The sequence below is a fragment of the Gigantopelta aegis genome, chromosome 3, assembly GCF_016097555.1.
Source record: "Gigantopelta aegis isolate Gae_Host chromosome 3, Gae_host_genome, whole genome shotgun sequence".
Lineage (NCBI taxonomy): Eukaryota > Metazoa > Mollusca > Gastropoda > Neomphalida > Peltospiridae > Gigantopelta > Gigantopelta aegis.
This window is the reverse complement of record NC_054701.1, coordinates 71,568,907-71,590,818: the sequence shown is the minus strand read 5'-3', so window position 1 is coordinate 71,590,818 and position 21,912 is coordinate 71,568,907. Positions and strand designations below refer to the sequence as shown.

The window sequence follows — 21,912 nt, the reverse complement described above, 5'->3', positions numbered from 1 at the left end:
TGTGGGTGTTGTGTCACGGTGAAGTGATTAGCATATTGTGTAAACTAGACACCTAGAGATTAACTAATTAAGTGATCAGTTCTGGGTTGTTATTATTTGTTGTTGTTAATTAACTACTGCGGCAGTACATTTGTCAGCGTAGGTTAATACAGGTTCCAAAGTGTATTGTGTTTTTGTTGTGTTTTCTAGTGAACTAAACGTGCTATATTATATATACTTTATATAAGATCTTATCTCTGATCATACCTAGACGAGCCAGCGGGTATAACTGCCTGTTACAGAGAGATATAATAGATATACAGTTAGGAGAGATATTTTTTTAATCGTGTTTCATTCAGTTACGGGTATTATAGGATCCCCGTGACATATAGTATAATATATCAACTGTACACTGAATAATGAATATTAATTTACTGAATAAATACAACATTATTTGAATAAATAAACGTTGTCACATAGTTTAGCGACGAGGAAACAACGCATGAAGGTAGGAACAAACGAACGAACGAACGGGCATTAGGACCGACCGACCGACCGACCGACAAGATAAATAAAATGTCATAAAGTGTTCTAATGGGTGTGCCTTTTTAGCTTGCTGCGTAGAACCACATAATCTGGTATAATTATATAAATATTATTTTGGATTCCCTGCTGTTTTGCGGATGTCTCGTTGTGTGTGCACGTGCATATCCTATAGTTTTGTTGATCTGGTACGCTGTTTTGTTGAGTTGTGCGAAAAGATAAGAATTTCTGAAATGTTAATTGAATTCATATCTTATTCATATCGTTCCGTCTGCGGTTTTTCACATTCATTTCCTTTCTGTTGATATTTTTCTTTATATAATATTTTTCTCTTTTTTAATTTTGATTTATGTAAGCTTAATATCTTTGATAAGCCACAGTACAGCTACCATATTCAGTGTGTGGCGTATAGGTATTTTGACACTTAAATTAAACTTTGTCTTGTTTAATGACACCACTAAAACACATTGATTTATTAATCATCGGCTATTAGATGTCAAACATTTGATAATTTTGACATATAGTCTTAGAGAGGAAACCTGCTACATTTTTTTCCATTAGCAGTAAGGGATCTTTTATATTCACCATCTCACAGACAGAATAGCACATACCACGGTCTTTGATATACCAGTCGTAGTGCACTGGCTGAAACGAGAAATAGCCCAATGGGTCCACCGACGGGGATCGATCCTAGACGGACCGCGCATCAATCGAACGTTTTACCACTGGGTTGCGTCCCGTCCCCACAGCTCGAGTGCCCTCTAGCTGTGGTCTAATCACGTGATGTAAGTACACGATGGCTAGAGAAGACTCGACCTACCGCAAAGGCTTATGTTGCCTATGAGGTATAGGGGCGGGACCTAGCTCAGTTGTACAGCGGTCGCCTGGTGCGCGATCGATCAAGGATCGATTCCCGTCGGTGGGTCCATTGGGCTATTTCTCGTTCCAGCCAGTGCTCCACAACTGGTGTAACATAGGCCGTGGTATGTACTATCCTGTCTGTGGGATGGTGCATATGAAAGATCCCTTGCTACTAATCGAAAAGAGTAGCCCATGAAGTGGCTACAGCGGGTTTCCTCTCTTAATATCTGTGTGGTCCTTAACCATTTAACCATAAATGAAATGTGTTGAGTGTGTCGTTAAACAAATCATTTCCTTCCTTCCATTGAGGTATCAGCAAACATGGAGAAATGATATCTTTACGACCAGCAAACATGGAGAAATGATATCTTTACGACCAGCAAACATGGAGAAATTATATCTTTACGACCAGCAAAGGAACTACTTAAAGAGAAATTGGAACTAGAATCATAATTTAACATTCTGGATAAAACAATGTACACAACACAAAATTTTCGATTTAGAATTTAAAATCACTTTTTACCAGGGGAAAAGGGGAGGTGAACAAACATTTTATATGAAAATAGAACCTGTACGCTTTGTAAAGGCAATATTATTGGAGATGAATTTCATTATTTATTTATATGCACAAAATTTAGACAAGAAAGACTCAAATATCTTAACAAATACTATGTGAATAGACCAAATATATACAAATTCCAGCAACTCTTCAGCTCAAAACGTATTAGTGTTCTTAAAACATTGTGTAAATTTATATCAATTATTAACAAACAATTTTGTGCTTCTTGACTTATGTGTAAGTTTAACTGTTTTTAACATTTAGCTGCTAATCTGTTTGTATCGTGGTATATATGTTTTTGAAATCATCTTGACAATTTGTATGTTTATTATTATTTATATTCCTCTGATGCCACCGAATGGAGGCCATGAGAGTAAATAAAGTTCTGTTCTGTTCTGCCGAATAGCAGCAAGCGATCTTTTATACGTAATTTAGGCCCGTTTGCAGGGGGGGGGGGGGGGGGGTATTAAGATTCGAAACACACCCTTAATCAAGCAAATTGTTTGGGGGGTTTTCAGTATATTTTCCGGGGGATCTTGACTTGAACCCCCTATAAACTTCGATCACCACAGTCTGGACCCCTCCCGTCTGCAAAAGTTCCTGCACACGCGCCTTGTAATTTACTAATTTCCATAAATATGACGGCGCATACCCTTTGTTTCGCCTGCCGTGGGGCACTGGATGGGGTGGAAAAAAGCCCGATGTATCCGCTGAAGGCAATATTATATCCTGTCTTCAAAACTCGCTACAAACTAAAAACAAAACAAGTTATCAACTAGTAGCAAGATCTTTCAGGTGTAATTCCCATATACAGGATAACATAAACAACAACCATTAATATTGATATACCTGTAGAGAAAACCTGGTTTGTCTGTCTTTGTCTGTCTGTCTGTATGTATGTCTGCCTGCTTGCCCCCTCTCTCTCTCCCTCCCCCTCTCCCCTCTCTCTCCCTCTCTCTCTCTCCCCCCCCCCCTCTCTCTCTCTCTCTCTCTCCTCTCTCTCTCTCCCTCTCCCTCCCTCCCCCTCCCTCTCTCTCATATTAAAGTCGTTTGGGGTTTTTTATTTAACTTAGAAGTACTTACATTTAATTATTTAGAATAATTATTTTCGTAGTCCTGATGTGGTTCTGGTCATTCAGGTTTTTATAATATTCCGAAAGCATTGTTTATCATTCTAAAAACGAACGTTTGTCTAAGAAGTCATTATTATCGAGACAAACTAGGTTGGGGTTTTTTTTGTTTTTTTTACGGTATTTCCCTGTTTAAACAGCACATATTTTAGTTTCTCTCTGTTATAACCTTATCCAAATGTGTTGCAAGTTTGTAGATTAACTAAACTTATTGTCCATTTTCACGGACTGAAACTGGGATCTGCGCCTTTAACCACTGCGCTATTTTCTGTTTAGTTAACTTTCTGGAAATTAGCCATGTGGAACCAGGTATAACCGCCTTTGCCGGAATATATGATAATTGAACACTTGACAATATATGCGACCATTCTGTTATCGACGTCATATTTTGTCGCAGTTTCCCATTGTCAGCCCAGCTGCTTCCAGCTCGCAATTACAACAACATATGTGCAACGTTGGTTATAAATATATATGTTTGTGTGTGTATATCAAACATCCTTGTCAAAAATCGTCCTTTTTCAGCCCTAAGCGTCCGACGGTGAACAGTGGGTGGTAGATGACGCCTGATGGAACACAGTTATAACTTTTAGACAGGTTATCAAGCGCAATTTGTATGGGCACACTGTCTGAGTATTAAACCGAAGCTGGAAACGACAACGTTTAATCAAGGAGAACATTTTGAATATAACGGTGCTGAAAGCCGAAAAGAAAAAGAACAAAAGATTAACGAATGTCACTTGTTAATCAGTTTAAAATGTGAATTGAATTATCTCTAAAATAATATCTCGACTAATTGCAGCATTTTTTAGAATTTAGTTAAAGTATAGAACAAGGAATAGGTCATATTTCTGCACTAAAAGTTTGGGAATATTGTGATTAGAATTAACCACACAGAACATATGGCTGAACAATAATCAGGGTGACTGTTCCAAGTGGAGATTTTGGCGAACAGAATCGAATGAAAGTATGACGTCGTGTTTGCCAAGGAAGTCCGGTGAAGGTAAGTAATCCCATATATGTGATATATAGAGGATATTTAATGTTTTTTGTCAAATATGATTTATATCTCATCGAGTGAAGTTTGCAATCATATCTCACGAGTCGCGCTTGCGCGACGAGTGTGATCTATGACTGCAAATTTCACGAGATGATATATAAATCATATTTGACAAAAAACATTAAATTTCTATTTATTATATAATTTTTGGCAATTTACCTTTATTTTTAAAATGCCAGCAGCAAAATAGTTCCGGCTTTCTTACAATGAAGATAACTCTTTCTACAGTGACGATAAAACATTTTAGAGTGAAATTTTTACTCTAAAATGTTTTATCGTCACTCGGTGACTGATAACACTTTTATTTCACTGATATTTTAAGATATTTCACTAAATGTTATATAATAAAAAGAAGTGTTATGCACAACCGTAGCTGATATTCTTCCTCTATAGGATATGACCCTAAAAAGTAGTAAAACGCCTTAAAGAGACTATCCTCAGTTTGTCAAATAGTTCTGTAATTGGACCAAAACCTTGCATGATTAATATCATATATTCATCTCACACACATGCGCGTCGCAGGATCGAACCAGCTCGGTGGATCCATTCAGCTGATTGGTTTTTTATCGTTCCAACCAGTGCACCACAACTGAACAACGGCCGTGGTATGTGTTTTCCTGTCTGTGGGAAAGTGCATATAAAAGATCCCTTGCTGCATTAGAAAACAAAATGTAGTGGATTTCCTCTGACTATGAGTCAGAATTACCAAATGTTTGATATTCAATAGCCGATGATTAATCAATGTGCTCTAGTGGTGTCGTTAAACAAAACAAACAAACTCACACGCATGCACACACTCGAACGTACGCGCACGCAGTCTTTTTAATGAGATCCCTGCCTTTTGCTGCCAATGATTAAAATTACCCATTAAATGCATTATCTTATTTACAATATCAGTATGACAAGAGACTGGTAGGTCAAATGTCGGGGAAATAACGTGCTTAAATATAAGTATCAAATAAATGTTGAAGCACGCTTGTTGTGGATACAGTGTCTGACTTAGGCCGGGCATTTTACCCAAGACAATAGGTGGATGGGATAAAAAATGTTTTAAAACCCCCACAATAATAAAGGTATCTGCCAGTTGCAATTTAAACAAAATAGAAGGAATAATAATATTAAAATTTTGGAAATTTTACTTAATGCCAAATATTTGACTTGTTCGTCGAGCCAAAAAATTAAGAAAATTGAACGCACTTTTGACGGTTCTCTAACAATAAATACTTAAAATAATTTTGAACTAACATCATTGTTTACATATCCGATGTGTTTCTGGTCATCATAATGTTTGAAGTGGCCAAAATGGAATTCCACATCAATACTTTCATACTAACGAAAAAGTGCACATTAGAAAGTAAAATAAAGTCTGATTTGCTACTAGAAGGGGCGGGTCGTAGCTCAGTGGTAAAGTGCTCGCTTGATGCGCAGTCGGTCTGGTATCGATCCCCGTCGGTGGCCCCATTGGGCTATTTCTCGTTCCAGCCAGTGCTTCACAACTGGTGTAAAAAAAAAAAAAAAAGGCCGTGGGATGTACTATCCTGTCTGTGGGATGATGCATATAAAAGATCTCTTGCTGCTAATCGGAAAGAGTAGCCCATGAAGTGGCGACAGCGGGTTTCCTCTCTCTCTGTATCTGTGTGGTCCTTAACCATATGACAGTGTTCTCGCTGCTCCATTTAAGCGGGGCGGCCCATAATAATTATGTCTGACGCCATATAACCGTAAATAAAATGTGTTGAGTGCGTCGTTAAATAAAACACTTCCTTCTTCTTCTGATATTTTAAGCAAGACAAATGTATTCAATATCATAATTTTATTTGGAAACATTTTACCAAAGGAGGCAGACTCGGGGGGGGGGGGGGGGAAGGACTGGGGCGGAACGTAGCTCGGTGGTAAAGTGCTCGCCTGATGCGCGGTCGGTCTAAGATCGATTCCTGTCGGTGGCTCATTGGGGTTATTTCTCGTGCCAGCCAGTGCACCACGACTGGTGTATCAAAGACCGTGGTATGTGCTATCTTGTTTGTGAGATGGTACATATAACAGATCCCTTGCTACAAATTAAAACATTTAGCGGGTTTTCGCTCTAAGACTAGATATGTCAAAAATCACCAAATGTTTCACATCCAATAGCCGATTATTCGTAAATCAAATTGTGCTCCAGTGGTATCGTTAAATAAAACGAACTTTAACTTTAAAGGGACTATCCAGAGTTTTTGGCGATTGTTAATATGATGGCGATCAACAGAGACTATTTATTCATTCCTTCATTTAATTACATATTAAATATACATTTTTCTAAATAAAATATTGGTGTTTGTATATTAAACGTGTTTCTGGACGTCCTAATGCTTGCACTATGTCAAACTTCATTTTATTTCTTAATTATATTGTTTTTCGTACGTATGAAATGTTTGCCTAAGGACAGGTCACTGCGGACTGAAAGGACATCTTAAAAAGATTGGCATTCAGGTCTCGGCTCTCTGTGATTGTGGAAAAGATGACCAAACACCACAACACTTCCCGCAGTCCTGTCCACTCTATAACAGAGAGAGGCAACAAATCTGGCCTGTGAGTACTACGATGGAAAGGAAAGGAAATATTTTATTAAACGACGCACTCAGCAAAATTAATTTTACGGTTATATGGCGTCGGACATAAGGTTAAGGACCACATAGATATTGAGAGAGGAAACCCGCTGTCGCCACTTCATGGGCTACTCTTTTCGATTAGCAGCAAGGGATCTTTTATATGCACTATCTCACAGACAGGGTAATACATACCACGGCCTTTGATATACGAGTCGTGGTGCACTAGCTGGAGCGAGAAATAGCCCAATGGGCCCACCGACGGGGATCGATCCCAAACCGACCGCGCATCAAGCGAACGTTTTGCCACTGGGCTACGTCCCGCCCCTATACCACGATGGATGCCAAGCTGTGGGGCTCTGCAAAAGCTCTACGCCTGACAGCCCTTTTTGCGACTCTCACGGGACAAAGGATATAATACAACCAATCGAACGCTTCAAGAAGAAGAATTGGTATACCAAATCCAGAATGGGCTACTTACAAACATTAGGGTGATCTGAAACACCTTGAATATACATATACAAACATATATCGATATTCTAAACAAAGAACATATATTTAATATGTAATACTCATAGTTACAAAATGTCATTAGTCCAAAAGATCGTACACTGCAGTTAATTTGGGATAGGTCCTTTAAACAGATTATCTGCGTGTTTGTGTGCGTGTGTGCGTGCGTGCGTACGTGTGAATGCATTTCAAATGGAGGATTAACGATGACTTGTACAGGCTCGATTAAAGGATTAGTTAGCCCAAGCCATTAGAATTAGTTCATTCATTTATTTTTTCACCATAGCTATCTGGACTGTCTGTTAGGAATAAATAAGTCGGTGTAGTTGTCTTACACATACCCTTTGAGTCGTTAAACTCGCTCTGGGTGGGAGCCGATACCGGGAGGCGAACTCAGTAACTACCAGCCTTAAGTCCGGTGGTTCAACCACTAATCGAAAGCTTCTGGCATTTGCCTTATGTTGTGATATAAGGTCGGACAATAGTTAAGCAAACACAAAAATTACAAATAAACTGTGAAACGAAGGGGTCTCAAGTATCTCAGCAGCGTATATGCTTAAATGGCCTGGTAGGGGTCTGGTCGGCGAAAAAAGGGGTTGTGTTGCATTGATGGAAGCTATATCTTTATTTTCTCTCTCACTAACCAATAACACCTAACCATTAACCCACAGCTCAGATAGCTGAAGTGTGTGCCCAAGACAACGTGCTTGAAGCTTAATTGGATAGAAGCACGAAAATAACTATAAATGATATACACTGAATGAATCTTTATGATTTTGGGGGTATGTTGTTGTTTGTTTTTTCTTCTTCTTTTTTTTTGGGGGGGAGGGGAGGGGGGGTTACAAGCTCCCCCTCAATGTTCAAGAATAAAATACTTTGACAACGGGTAAATGGAGTACGGCTTTTCCCATGGAAGTCACCAGGCGCGTGTGCAGGACATTTTAAATAATGCAGGGGTCGGGCGAAGTTTCGGAGAGGGGAGATTTCGAGTCATGCTCCCCCGGAATATACATTGAAATAAAAAAATCGCTTTGAGCAAGAAAAATGTCGATCCTCGACCCCCCTCTAGCCCAGTGGTAAAGCGGTCGCTTGATGCGCGGTCAGTCTAGGATCGATCTCCGTCGATGGGCTTATTGGGCTATTTTTTGTTTCAGCCAGTACTCAACAATTGGTGTAATAAAGGTCGTGGTTTGTACTATCCTGTCTGTGGGATGCTGCATATCGGAAAGAGTAACACATTGTATGACGGGTGCAGGTTTCCTCTCTAATCTGTGTGATAGTTAACCATGTCCGACGCCGTACAACCTTAATTGTATTGAGGGCATCGTTAAATGTATTGAGGGCATCGTTAAATAAAACAGTCCTCCCTTCCTTCTCTAACCCTTCCCCCTCCCCCTCCCCCTCCCCCTCCCACACACACACACACACACATACAATGAGAATGTATTATATTTCCACCGTTTTGAAACATAAAGACATTATCATAATAGATAACACGAGGGATAGTGTGTTGTAATATATACGAGTATTTATATATTTTTACTATATCATGTCACATCACGCAATATTTTACCAACTGTATAAAATACTTGTATCGATTTTTTCGATAGGGTACACCTGTATTATATTACAAACACGAGTGTGTTTTATTAACAGCTTGTGGAGAAACATATGACAGGCGTTTAAACTGTAGCAATCCAAGCAAAAGTACATATGTTTCTTCAGGTTAGGTCATGGTGTTTTGCGTGCACATTCAGAACAAGCTGTTGTAGCGCACACCTGTCATGTATTCAACGGGAGTGAAAATACCACGTTACACCGGCCTCGACCGGCTCCTCAATTCAGGGCCCAATTTCACAAAACATGTAAGCCTAGTTTTGCACGTAAACGTAAATCTACGACTAAACTACAATTCTTATTACTATTATAGTTCAACAGATATAGTTAGAAGAACACATATGTCATTTTCTTTTGTCATTAAAATACTCCAGCTTCCGTAATGATGTAATTTTCTGGGTGAAATTGTTGCCAAACACGTGCAAACGCACGGCCGGTATAACTGCTATAATAGTAGCAGACGTAAACTTACGATGCTTATTGAAGTTGGCCCCAGGACAGGAAAAAAGTTGGGGTGGGTGGGAGAGAGAACCGCTCGCGCTGGACAGTGCAAGGAAGCACCAGCAGCCCGACTGGAATCGGTAGCGGGCTGGAACAATTTTGGTGCTATTGAATTTTGAATATCCCGTAGGAAAGTAGTGCGCAATTTCTTGCAGGAATTTTGGCGCATTATTGAACGGTTCATCGAAAGGGAAAAAAGGAAGCTACATGTTAATTTGAACTTAGTTTGCCAAGAGTAGCGTGTATCTAGCCTATTTGTGGCCGTCGTCGTTGGCCTCCCGTGGTTGCCCCCTAGCTTTTAACCCTTAAAGGGGCTTAATCTCTTGAGGGATCATGCTTTGTATTCTTTTTTTTAATTTCTTTTTTGCTTCTTTCCTTAAAAGGACATGGCCGATTGGCAGGGGCAACTCATGGGAGACTCGTTTTTAGTAGTTTTTGGGTTTGGGTAGCGGGGGTCAGTATTCTTTTGTCCGACTCCCTCTTTGATCTTTTCATGTGTGTACATGGAGCCGGTTTTCTTTGTCCGGCTCCTTATTAAGTACGAGACTTTTCTTCATATTGCAACCTCTTTATATCGAGTCCCGTACCTCGGTCATATGAAAGGTTCCTAAAATAATGAGAGTTGGTATTTATTATATTCATCTAAGTAAGATTCAATAACCTTTAGCTGACAGGGATTCGTGAGAAAAACCTGCAGCATTTAGTTTGAAGTTTTAAAAACTCGTTTGTTGCACGATTGTGGGTGAGTGGATGTTTAGCTCAGATATAGATAAAGGTTTTTTTGTTTAACGACACCAATAGAGCACATTAATTTATTTTAATCATCGGCCGCTATTGGATGTCAAACTCACTATATTGTTTCATTAGTAGCAAGAATTCTTTTATATGCATCATTCCACTGACAGGTTAGCACATTAGATTAGAACGAGAAGTAGTCCAATGGGCATGGGCCCACCGACGGGGATCGATCCTAGACCGACCGCGCATCAGGCGAGCGCTTTACCACTGGGCTACGTCCCACCCCATTTCCATTAGTAGCAAGGGATCTTTTATATGCACCATCTCACAGATAGGTTAACACATACCAGGGCCTTTGATATAGCCTACCAGCCGTAATGCACTGGCTGGAACGAGAAATAACCCAGAGGACCCACCGAAGTGGATCGAACCTTGACCGACTGCGCGTGAAGCGAGCGCTTTACTTGCAGATATAAAGTGAACGTTTAATGTGGAACGAGTCTGTTTGTTTGTTTTAACGACACCACTAGAGCACATTGATAAAATTAATCATCGACTATTGGATGTAAAATGTAACACAATTTGTCATTCTGACACCAGTCATCAAAGGAAACCTGTTACATCTTTTATATGCACTTTTCCACAGACAGGAAAGCACATACCACGGCCTTTGACCAGTTGTGGTGCCCCGGTTGAAACGAGAAAAAAAATCAAATCAGTTGAATTAATCCACCGAGGTGGTTCGATCCTGCGGAGCAAGCACCTGAAGCGAGGTAGAACGAGTCGTGGGATCGACTACCCACGGCGGAATCGTTGCATTTCAACCTGTCACAAACGATGTCTCACAAATGATATATATGTACTTCCAAACATTTTTTCTGCCGTTTTATTTCTGGTCTCGGACAGAACTCTCTGTCGAAGTAAGAGGCTGTGCCCACGACAAACGTGCTTGAACATTTTTCTGATGGAAGCGCGCCCAAAATGTCCCAAACCATACCATATAATAACCATGTCCTATCTGTGAATTTTTTTTTTTTTAAATAAACATTTATAAAATTATAAAATCTATCGTCCTGCTGTTTGAAAGATGTCTCGTTAAGGAGACCAAGTGTCTCGGTAACCATATGTTAATGGGACATTCCTGATTCCTAAAAATATTTTAGGACATAAAATAAAATTTAACCTAGTATAAATATTAGAACGATCAAAAACACGTTTATTATATAGCCACTAATATTTTATGCAGAAACATATATTTGATATGTAATTACAATCGTTAAAAAGTCTCTGTTAGTCGATAACATCTTAAACATTGCAGTAAACTCAGGAATGTCCCTATAAATACCATGCTGATGTAGTGTCAGAACGTACGGAGTTGAACAAACAAACAACAGAATTATGGATCGAATTTAAGAATGCGTTACCTAGGACAAATGTGATAGGTTTATATCGTAGGCAGCCGCAATTTGGAGTCCGACTATAGCCATTTTAAACCAGTAACTTATCCAATAAATAAACATAAACTTACAAACCAAAAATGACCCTTTCAACTGACAGTAATAAGTTCTACCTTTCGTAAAAAAAACAAATAAACAAACAAACAACTACCGTCCCTAAGGCTGGATTTCCATAGACGTTCACTTTTCACGTGTCATGATTCACTTTTCACCATTCACGTGTGAACAGAAGAACGAACAAGTCATTTTCAAAGTGCAGGCCCCATAGGCGTTCACGTGTCACTTTACACCTTCATGTCATGGGTCACGCGCGAATAAAGAAAAGAACGAACATGCTCGTGTTGTTGTTTTGTGTGTGTGACATGAACAGCGAAGTACAATTACACTAGATTTGTAAATAATTTTATCCTTGTTGTTTGGCAAAAATAGCTTTGTAGCGAAATGAGCCTACATATTGCAAAAACTATTACATTATGTTGAAAATGTAGTTTCTTCCTGAATGGATTTTGGGTACATTTTACAAAAATCTTTGATAGATGTTTGGTTGCTAACTGGTTGGAAATGATATGATATAATTAGATATGATTAGATATGATTAGATTATGGTGTGTATGGTATGGTATGGTATGGTATGGTATGGTATGGTGACAAAGGAACTCAGTCTACGTCAACTTGGTGGAAATCAATGATTTCTAAAATAATCGCTCGCATCGCTCGCGTCGCTCGCATCCGGCTAGGATACAGCTTAAATCAGGACACGTAAACAGTGAACGTCTATGGAAACCTAGCCTGACCTGCTAAAATTCATATCGATCGTAGCTACAGTGATTGTCGTTGGTGTCGCATCCAAACATTTTTATAAAGGTCAAGCAAAAGATTTTATATTAGTTTCCCTTTTGTAAAACAAAACGTTGCTAGACACGGTTGTCTATATATCAGATGTTAAATATTGTATTAATGTCGAGATAAAATACACAACACGAAGGAATCATATTACATATTTATTACAGACTTCAATTTTATATACATGTTACCTACTACATATTACTTGCCCTCATATTTACTTTATGTACAGGTGAAAACCCCCCCCCCCCCCCCCAAACCCCTTAATGTTTTGGATAAACCCTGGCCGCAGCTATTACCTATAACAGAACCCCCTGGGGACATACTGACTGCCCTCACTAGAGAGTATGTGGCAAGTCAGCGAGCCAAGGTTCCCAATCTGTTAACTGCCCCCCCCCCCCCTAATTAACCTGCCCCCTCGGCAAACGTAGGTGGGCTAAACTCGCCTTCGGCCCCAAAGGTCGAGCGTATCTAATTAACCTGCCCCCTCGGCAATCGTAGGTGGGCTGAAAAACTCCCCTTCGGCCCCGAAGGTGGAGCGGATCCCTCAGGCAGTCTCGAGTGAATCCTTTATATTGACCTGTCCCCCTACTGTCCAGTAGGTAGGACCTAACCCTGGGCCAGATGAACCTTAGCTCTGTAGCTGTCCCCCGAGGGTCCCGCTATCACTGCGACAATAAAACTCAGAAATTCCTTAGAATAACAACACAATTAGAATAATAACACAATTAAAGTCCAAATGTTCGATCTGTAACCAGTTCTCCTTGTTGTGATTGTATGTACTGCACTTCGTGCCTATGATTGTATTAATAATGCAAATGGATATACCATGACTACCTATTTACAACAAATTGATGATATTGTCAAATCTGTTACTTAATTACTTAATTATATGGGAATTATAATTTACGATAATCTAGACCAGGGGCGTGCGCAGGAAATTTTGCAGGGGGGGGGGGGGGTGTCGAGGTGTCTGGCGAAGCCCGACACCGCGAGCGCCGCAGGCGCGAAGCCCGTGGCGGGGGGTCTGACGGGATATGAAAAAAAAATTCGCCTTGAGCAGGGGGGGTTTGACCCCCAAACCCCCCCCCCCCCCCCCCCCTGCGCACGCGCCTGATAATCTAGACCGAGGCAAAATTATTGTGGTGTAAGGCAAAAACTACTGTCCCGTAACAAAATCAAGAAATTCACTTGTGTCTTCTTTCGAGAAAAACGAAAACTTGGACTGGTTAATTGCAGTAACAAGGTTACTGCTTACACATTAATGACTGGTGTGTGTGTGTGTGTGTGTGTGTGTGTGTGTGTGTGTGTGTGTGTTTTAAGCCAGATTTATTTGTTGGCTTGAAAACTGACTTGGTCCTCCACTCCACACCCAATGGCTGGCGATATTTGAAGGTGGACAATAGTGAACATTAATTAGATGTACACACGGTGACCCCTGGCTTTGTGGCATGGGCATGGGAATTTGTTTGGCGTGTGCTTCCATCATAAATCCGTTCAAGTACGCCGGTTGTGGGCACATCCTCTAAGTTCGCCACATACCACGGCCTTTGATTTACCAGTTGTAATGCACTGACTATAACAAGAAATAGCCCAATGGGCATGGGCCCACCAACGGGGATCGATCCTAGACCGACCGCGTATCAGGCGAGCGCTTTTCCACTGGGCTATTTCCCGCACCTTAAATTTTTAGATGCACTTGACAACGCGAGCTAGAATTTCATAACTAGCAATAAATGATTTGCTATAAATGTAGAACAATCGTCAGCGTCAATAAAAAAAAAAAAATAAAAAACCTGCGTATTCACTTTATGGAATAATCAATGGATTCATACGGATTGTACCGATGCCTATTATTAATATTCTTCATGCGTGTCTGAGATATCATATTACGACAATCAGAAATGTGTTTTATTTAACGACACCACTAGAGCACATTGATTTATTAATCATCGGCTATTGGATGGCAAACATTTGGTAATCTTGACCAATAGTCTTAGAGAGGAAACCCGCTACATTTTTCCATTAGTAGCAAGAGATCTTGTATATGCACCATGTCACAGACAGGATAACACATACAACGGCCTTTGTTATACCAGTCGTGGTGCATGGGCTGGGCCGAGAAATAGCCCAGTGGGCCTACCGACGGAGATCGATCCTAGACCGACCGCGTATCAAGCGAGCGTTTTGCCACTGGGCTACGTTCCGTCCCATATTACGACAAGGCCTGTGCTGGGTAGAGCGTGTACACACGTCCAAGAATTAATGCGTCTTATGGTCGATCGTCTTTATTGGACAGACTGCTGCGGGTTGTTTGTTTGTTTGTTGTTGTTTTTGTCGGGGGTTTGTAGTTGGTGGTAATTTTCGGGGGAGGGGGGGGGGGGGGGGGGGGTCTTTCTATCTAATTTGGTTGGGGAGTTTTGTGTGTTTTTGGTGGGGTTGAAGGATCGTAGTTGTTGTTTCTTCTTCTTCGCTTGGTTGTGGGATTAGGCCTAATGTTACTGATTACCAAGCGCTATTTTGATTTTCCGTTTTTAAAACTATCCTGTGTTATGACTTATGGTTATAGCTTTTAATATGCTTTTAATCTAAAAGAATAGCCGATGACGTGGAGGCTGGTTTCTCCTCTCACACTAAGTGGCTAGCATTCTAACCTAGCAATTATAAAACAGAGGTCTATGGACCCGCAAGAAAGAAAGAAAGAAAGAAATGTTTTATTTAACGACGCACTCAACACATTTTATTTACGGTTATATGGCGTGAGACATATGGTTAAGGACCACACAGATTTTGAGAGGAAACCCGCTGTCGCCACTACATGGGCTACTCTTCCGATTAGCAGCAAGGGATCTTTTAGGACCCTTAAGAATGAAAGGGTTCACAAAACCTTATCAAGCCTGAGATACATGAAAAACAGTTCCAATTTTAATATGTTTAGTTAGTTCTGCAATGAACTTCTACTAGTTGTGCTAGCACTATTTGTCTCTACGACAGTACCAATATCCGATGTCGGTCCCGCACAGTGTTACTCATTCCTGTAGAAACCTGAACTGGTTTACTATCATGTAGGATCAAAATGCATCTCTGCAGCTTTCCACTAATCGAAAAGAGTAGCCCATGAAATGGCGACAGCGGGTTTCCTCTCTCAATATCTGTGTGGTTCATAACCATAACCGACACCATATGTGTGTGTGTGTGTGTGTGTGTGTGTGTGTGTGTGTGTGTGTGTGTTTTAAGCCAGATTTATTTGTTGGCTTGAAAACTGACTTGGTCCTCCACTCCACACCCAATGGCTGGCGATATTTGAAGGTGGACAATAGTGAACATTAATTAGATGTACACACGGTGACCCCTGGCTTTGTGGCATGGGCATGGGAATTTGTTTGGCGTGTGCTTCCATCATAAATCCGTTCAAGTACGCCGGTTGTGGGCACATCCTCTAAGTTCGCCACATACCACGGCCTTTGATTTACCAGTTGTAATGCACTGACTATAACAAGAAATAGCCCAATGGGCATGGGCCCACCAACGGGGATCGATCCTAGACCGACCGCGTATCAGGCGAGCGCTTTTCCACTGGGCTATTTCCCGCACCTTAAATTTTTAGATGCACTTGACAACGCGAGCTAGAATTTCATAACTAGCAATAAATGATTTGCTATAAATGTAGAACAATCGTCAGCGTCAATAAAAAAGAAAATAAAAAACCTGCGTATTCACTTTATGGAATAATCAATGGATTCATACGGATTGTACCGATGCCTATTATTAATATTCTTCATGCGTGTCTGAGATATCATATTACGACAATCAGAAATGTGTTTTATTTAACGACACCACTAGAGCACATTGATTTATTAATCATCGGCTATTGGATGGCAAACATTTGGTAATCTTGACCAATAGTCTTAGAGAGGAAACCCGCTACATTTTTCCATTAGTAGCAAGAGATCTTGTATATGCACCATGTCACAGACAGGATAACACATACAACGGCCTTTGTTATACCAGTCGTGGTGCATGGGCTGGGCCGAGAAATAGCCCAGTGGGCCTACCGACGGGGATCGATCCTAGACCGACCGCGTATCAAGCGAGCGTTTTGCCACTGGGCTACGTTCCGTCCCATATTACGACAAGGCCTGTGTTGGGTAGAGCGTGTACACACGTCCAAGAATTAATGCGTCTTATGGTCGATCGTCTTTATTGGACAGACTGCTGCGGGTTGTTTGTTTGTTTGTTGTTGTTTTTGTCGGGGGTTTGTAGTTGGTGGTAATTTTCGGGGGGGGGGGGGGGGGGGGGGGGGGGTCTTTCTATCTAATTTGGTTGGGGAGTTTTGTGTGTTTTTGGTGGGGTTGAAGGATCGTAGTTGTTGTTTCTTCTTCTTCGCTTGGTTGTGGGATTAGGCCTAATGTTACTGATTACCAAGCGCTATTTTGATTTTGCGTTTTTAAAACTATCCTGTGTTATGACTTATGGTTATAGTTTTTAATATGCTTTTAATCTAAAAGAATAGCCGATGACGTGGAGGCTGGTTTCTCCTCTCACACTAAGTGGCTAGCATTCTAACCTAGCAATTATAAAACAGAGGTCTATGGACCCGCAAGAAAGAAAGAAAGAAAGAAATGTTTTATTTAACGACGCACTCAACACATTTTATTTACGGTTATATGGCGTCAGACATATGGTTAAGGACCACACAGATTTTGAGAGGAAACCCGCTGTCGCCACTACATGGGCTACTCTTCCGATTAGCAGCAAGGGATCTTTTAGGACCCTTAAGAATGAAAGGGTACACAAAACCTTATCAAGCCTGAGATACATGAAAAACAGTTCCAATTTTAATATGTTTAGTTAGTTCTGCAATGAACTTCTACTAGTTGTGCTAGCACTATTTGTCTCTACGACAGTACCAATATCCGATGTCGGTCCCGCACAGTGTTACTCATTCCTGTAGAAACCTGAACTGGTTTACTATCATGTAGGATCAAAATGCATCTCTGCAGCTTTCCACTAATCGAAAAGAGTAGCCCATGAAGTGGCGACAGCGGGTTTCCTCTCTCAATATCTGTGTGGTTCATAACCATAACCGACACCATATAACCATAAATAAAATGTGTCGAGTGCGTCGTGCAGTAAAACATTTTCTTCCTTCCTTCCTCTGTAACTTTCCGAGCCTAATTTTGCCTAATGAATCCAGTTGGAAACACGCGGACACTTTGTTTTCTTTTCTTTTTTTGCCGTGGTCTTTTTTTTTTTAAATTGCAGGGACTACATTCTTACCAGGCCTCTAATCACTTGAGAATCACAAAATTATCCTGCGATACAATATAAGCAATAATAACTGACAAGTGTTATCAAAACTTTTTTTCTTTTCTAAATACTAAGCAGGGGTGGGAATTGGTGAACTGTAAAAAAGAGGAAATCTAGAGGGGTTCCGTAAATTCTTGAAATCCTGGTTAAAATCTGTGCCATCTGACATATTTTTGGAGGAAAGGACGATGAAAATGCGAGGAAACGCAATGTTCCATGATAGGAAAACAGCTGATCCGAGGAGAATTCCCACCCACTCCTCAAACATATGTCCGACGCCATATAACCGTAAATAAAATGTGTTGAATGCGTCGTTGAATAAAACATTTCCTTCCTTCCTTGACCAGTGGTACTATCAGTAGATCACACGGAACGTCTAATGTTGTATACTGAACAGCTACAGACATGTTGCATGCCTTTGAAACTTTGAAACTTTATTACGACACACTCAGACCGTCAAAAAACATCATATGAGGAATGTGTTCCGAGTCAGGCCCCCGATCATATCGGAGGTCGGATTCGGGATGGGCGTGTTCGAAACCCTAGTGGTATATGAGCACGTTAAACTAGTTACCTACCTACCTGTGCGGAATTATTGTACAATGGTTATTTACAATGACAAGACTTTTTGCATGCCCCTCAACCCATATTCGTTTTGTGAACCATACCAAAAAGTACGTTGTTTCGATTTATAATTGTTAACAACTGTTTTAGACTATTTTATGTCAACCTGTTACAATGTTTTGCTAAGTTTGATGACTAACTAGAATAAAATACATGAACAGCTAGTTGAATTGAAAAAGGCCATTTATTGGTGATGTAATAAATGACGAGAATTGACATATTCATATACATATCTAACTAGTTACATAACAATATATATGTAATGAATTAAATTTAACATGTCATCAAAGATGTGGGCAACATTATACGCCCTTAAAAACTAATGTCATACTGTTGAATATTCAAAATAAGCGGAAGACGAAAACTCTACTAGTGAATACCAAAATTATATAACTCAGTGTATTGGGTGGGATGGAGGGTTATTTAATGGAATCTTCGTTGATTAACTAATTACCAAATTGTTTTACTTAATAGCGCCCTCTATTAGATCTTTGATCAAGAACCATAACCGTGAGTTTCAAGTAATAGGACGAGTTGTCTTTTTATGCTTAATTTTGGATATATTCAACAGTTTACATAAATAGATTTAACTGCATTAAATAACATTTTAAAATAAGAATGTCCTATTCATTTGTCACGCTCCATACCGACACAGAGGAACGCTGATAAAAAAAAAATGTCCAGAATGACTGCTTTACTGTCGACGACATTTATATATGGATTGCATACCCAGGATAACATGCTTAAACCATAGCTGTATATTTAATTATAAGACACGATTGAAATTATGGCTAAACCAGACTAATCCATAATCATTTTCCCTTTTTCGGATTCAACCAACATATTTCCAAGTGTTTAACTTTGACTTTTATCAAATTCTAAACAGACATAATACAAATTATCCGAGGTGCGATGTGTAGTGGGATCAATCGCCATCAAGGGATTCCTGTTTTCCTGCCCTGCTGCTTTTCGGTAGGAGTAGCCTATGCGGCGACAGCAGGTTTTCTCTTTTTCACCAAAGGTCGAACTAACCACATGTTATTAGACACCAAAGTCGAACTAACCATATGTCAGACACCAAAGTCGAACTAACCACATGTTAGACACCAAAGGTCGAACTAACCACATGTTAGACACCAAAGTTGAACTAACCACATGTTAGACACCAAAGTTGAACTGATCACATGTTAGACACCAAAGTTGAACTAACCACATGTTAGACACCAAAGGACGAACTAAACACATGTTAGACACCAAAGGTCGAACTGACCACATGTTAGACACCAAAGGTCGAACTGACCACATGTTAGACACCAAAGGTCGAACTGACCACAGTTTAGACACAAAAAGTCGAACTCACCACATGTTAGACACCAAAGGTCGAAATACCACATGTTAGACACCAAAAGTCGAACTGACCACATGTTAGACACCAAAGGTCGAAATACCACATGTTAGACACCAAAGGTCGAACTAACCACATGTTAGACACCAAAGTCGAACTAACCACATGTTAGACACCAAAGGTCAAACTGACCACATGTAAGACACCAAAGGTCGAACTGACCACATGTTAGACACCAAAAGTCGAACTGACCACATGTTAGACACCAAAAGTCGAACTAACCACATGTCAGACACCAAAAGTCGAACTAACCACATGTTAGACACCAAAAGTCGAACTAACCACATGTTAGATACCAAAGGTCGAACTAACCACATGTTAGACACCAAAAGTCGAACTAATCACATGTTAGACACCAAAAGTCGAACTAACTACATGTTAGACACCAAAAGGTCGAACTAACCACATGTTAGACACCAAAGTCGAACTAACCACATGTTAGACACCAAAGGTCGAACTAACCACATGTTAGACACCAAAGGTCGAACTAACCACATGTTAGACACCAAAGTCGAACTAACCACATGTTAGACACCAAAGGTCGAACTAACCACATGTTAGACACCAAAGGTCGAACTAACCATATGTTAGACACCAAAGTCGAACTAACCACATGTTAGACACCAAAGGTCGAACTAACCACATGTTAGACACCAAAGGTCGAACTAACCACATGTTAGACACCAAAGGTCGAACTAACCACATGTTAGACACCAAAGGTCGAACTAACCATATGTTAGACACCAAAGTCGAACTAACCACATGTTAGACACCAAAGGTCGAACTAACCATATGTTAGACACCAAAGGTCGAACTAACCACATGTTAGACACCAACGGTCGAACTAACCATATGTTAGATACCAAAGGTCGAACTAACCATATGTTAGATACCAAACAGCCGTAACTCAAAATATACTGAGGTGTCGTTAAACAAATTCTTCTATCTTTTTTCTTTCTTTGATTTTAAAACTTTGTAACAATTAAAAATGGATATTGTACGGTCTCAATGAAACTATAGGTTTATTAGAATTATAATAACAACAGCATGATTCAATTTCAGTCAGACAGGATATTGCAGTATGATTTTTTTTTAAATCATTTATTAGAAATTATTTCCAGTGCAGAGAATGAATCAAATCACGGAACAATATGCCACGAACTGACAAGCTGTTCGGTTTCTTCACACCTGCGACGGGTGCAACATTAATATCCCTACTAACGGAATATTGCAGATCGGTACATTCTAAGTGGGAGTAAACTTGTGGTGTAATGCTGGACACAATATCCGCTTAAGAACAAACCAACAATAACAAAACTTGGAAGTGTTTCAGTTGTAGTGACGAGCTACATGATCGATACTGATGGCAAATAAAATAGCATGCTGTTATTGTTGTATTGTTATTAAACAATATTGGCATGACTTTTCCGAAATATTTATAGAAAACTATTGTTACTGTTACTTCTCTGTTTCGGTCAGTCTGCCTGTCTGCCTGTCTGCCTGCCTGCCTGCCTGCCTGCCTGCTCCCCTCTGTCTGTCTCTCTCTCTCTATGTATGTCTGCCATCTCACTCCTCCCCTCTTTCTCTCTCGCTCTCTCTCTCTGTATGTCAGTCATCTCACTCCCCCCCCCCCCCCCCCCTCTCTCTCGCTCTCTCTCTCTCTCTCTCTGTGCAATATGACAAAATAATCATGTTAAATACCGGATAGCCAGTAGTTTGAAATGTATTCAGGTGTCATAAAATAAACATTCCTTTCCTCTTCTGTATTACTGTGCCCCCAATTCCTCAGATAGTGGGTCAAGCACTCTGTGCTGGGCAAGTACTTCAGCTACCTGGGCCATTCTAATTAAAATCAGAGATCACAGGTTCGTTAGACAATATCTCAACTGTGTGTGTGTGGTGGGTGTGTGGGGGGGGGGGGGTCAATGTCTAGTGAGGGGCACAGGCCAGACTTTTAAATCTTTATTTATACACAGTAGGACAAAAATATAGTTTCTTCTTCAAGTGGGGGTCTATGCCTTCCCCCTCCCTCACTACTCCCCCGTTTCTACGGGTCTGGATTATACTAACAACCAGGGGCCTAATTCACTAAACTCTCGCAACTTTGCGATCTCGCAGTGCAATGCTAAAAGACTTGCAAAAAGGATGCTTTGTTGTCTAGCAGAGCCTAAGAGAGTTTTGTGAATTAGGCCC

At 40.3% G+C, this 21,912-nt stretch overlaps 1 protein-coding gene across 1 annotated transcript in view; it reads left to right on the top strand.

The window, feature by feature from the left end:
• The first annotated feature begins 3,590 nt into the window (after positions 1–3,590).
• The window catches only part of LOC121369021 (ADP-ribose pyrophosphatase, mitochondrial-like), a 55,085-nt gene continuing 36,763 nt past the window's right edge, over positions 3,591–21,912 (top strand). Inside the window, exon 1 of the mRNA XM_041493825.1 lies at positions 3,591–4,072. Coding sequence (XP_041349759.1) covers positions 4,039–4,072 — 34 coding nt within the window. The 5' untranslated portion in view covers positions 3,591–4,038. The remainder of the gene's footprint in view (positions 4,073–21,912) is intronic.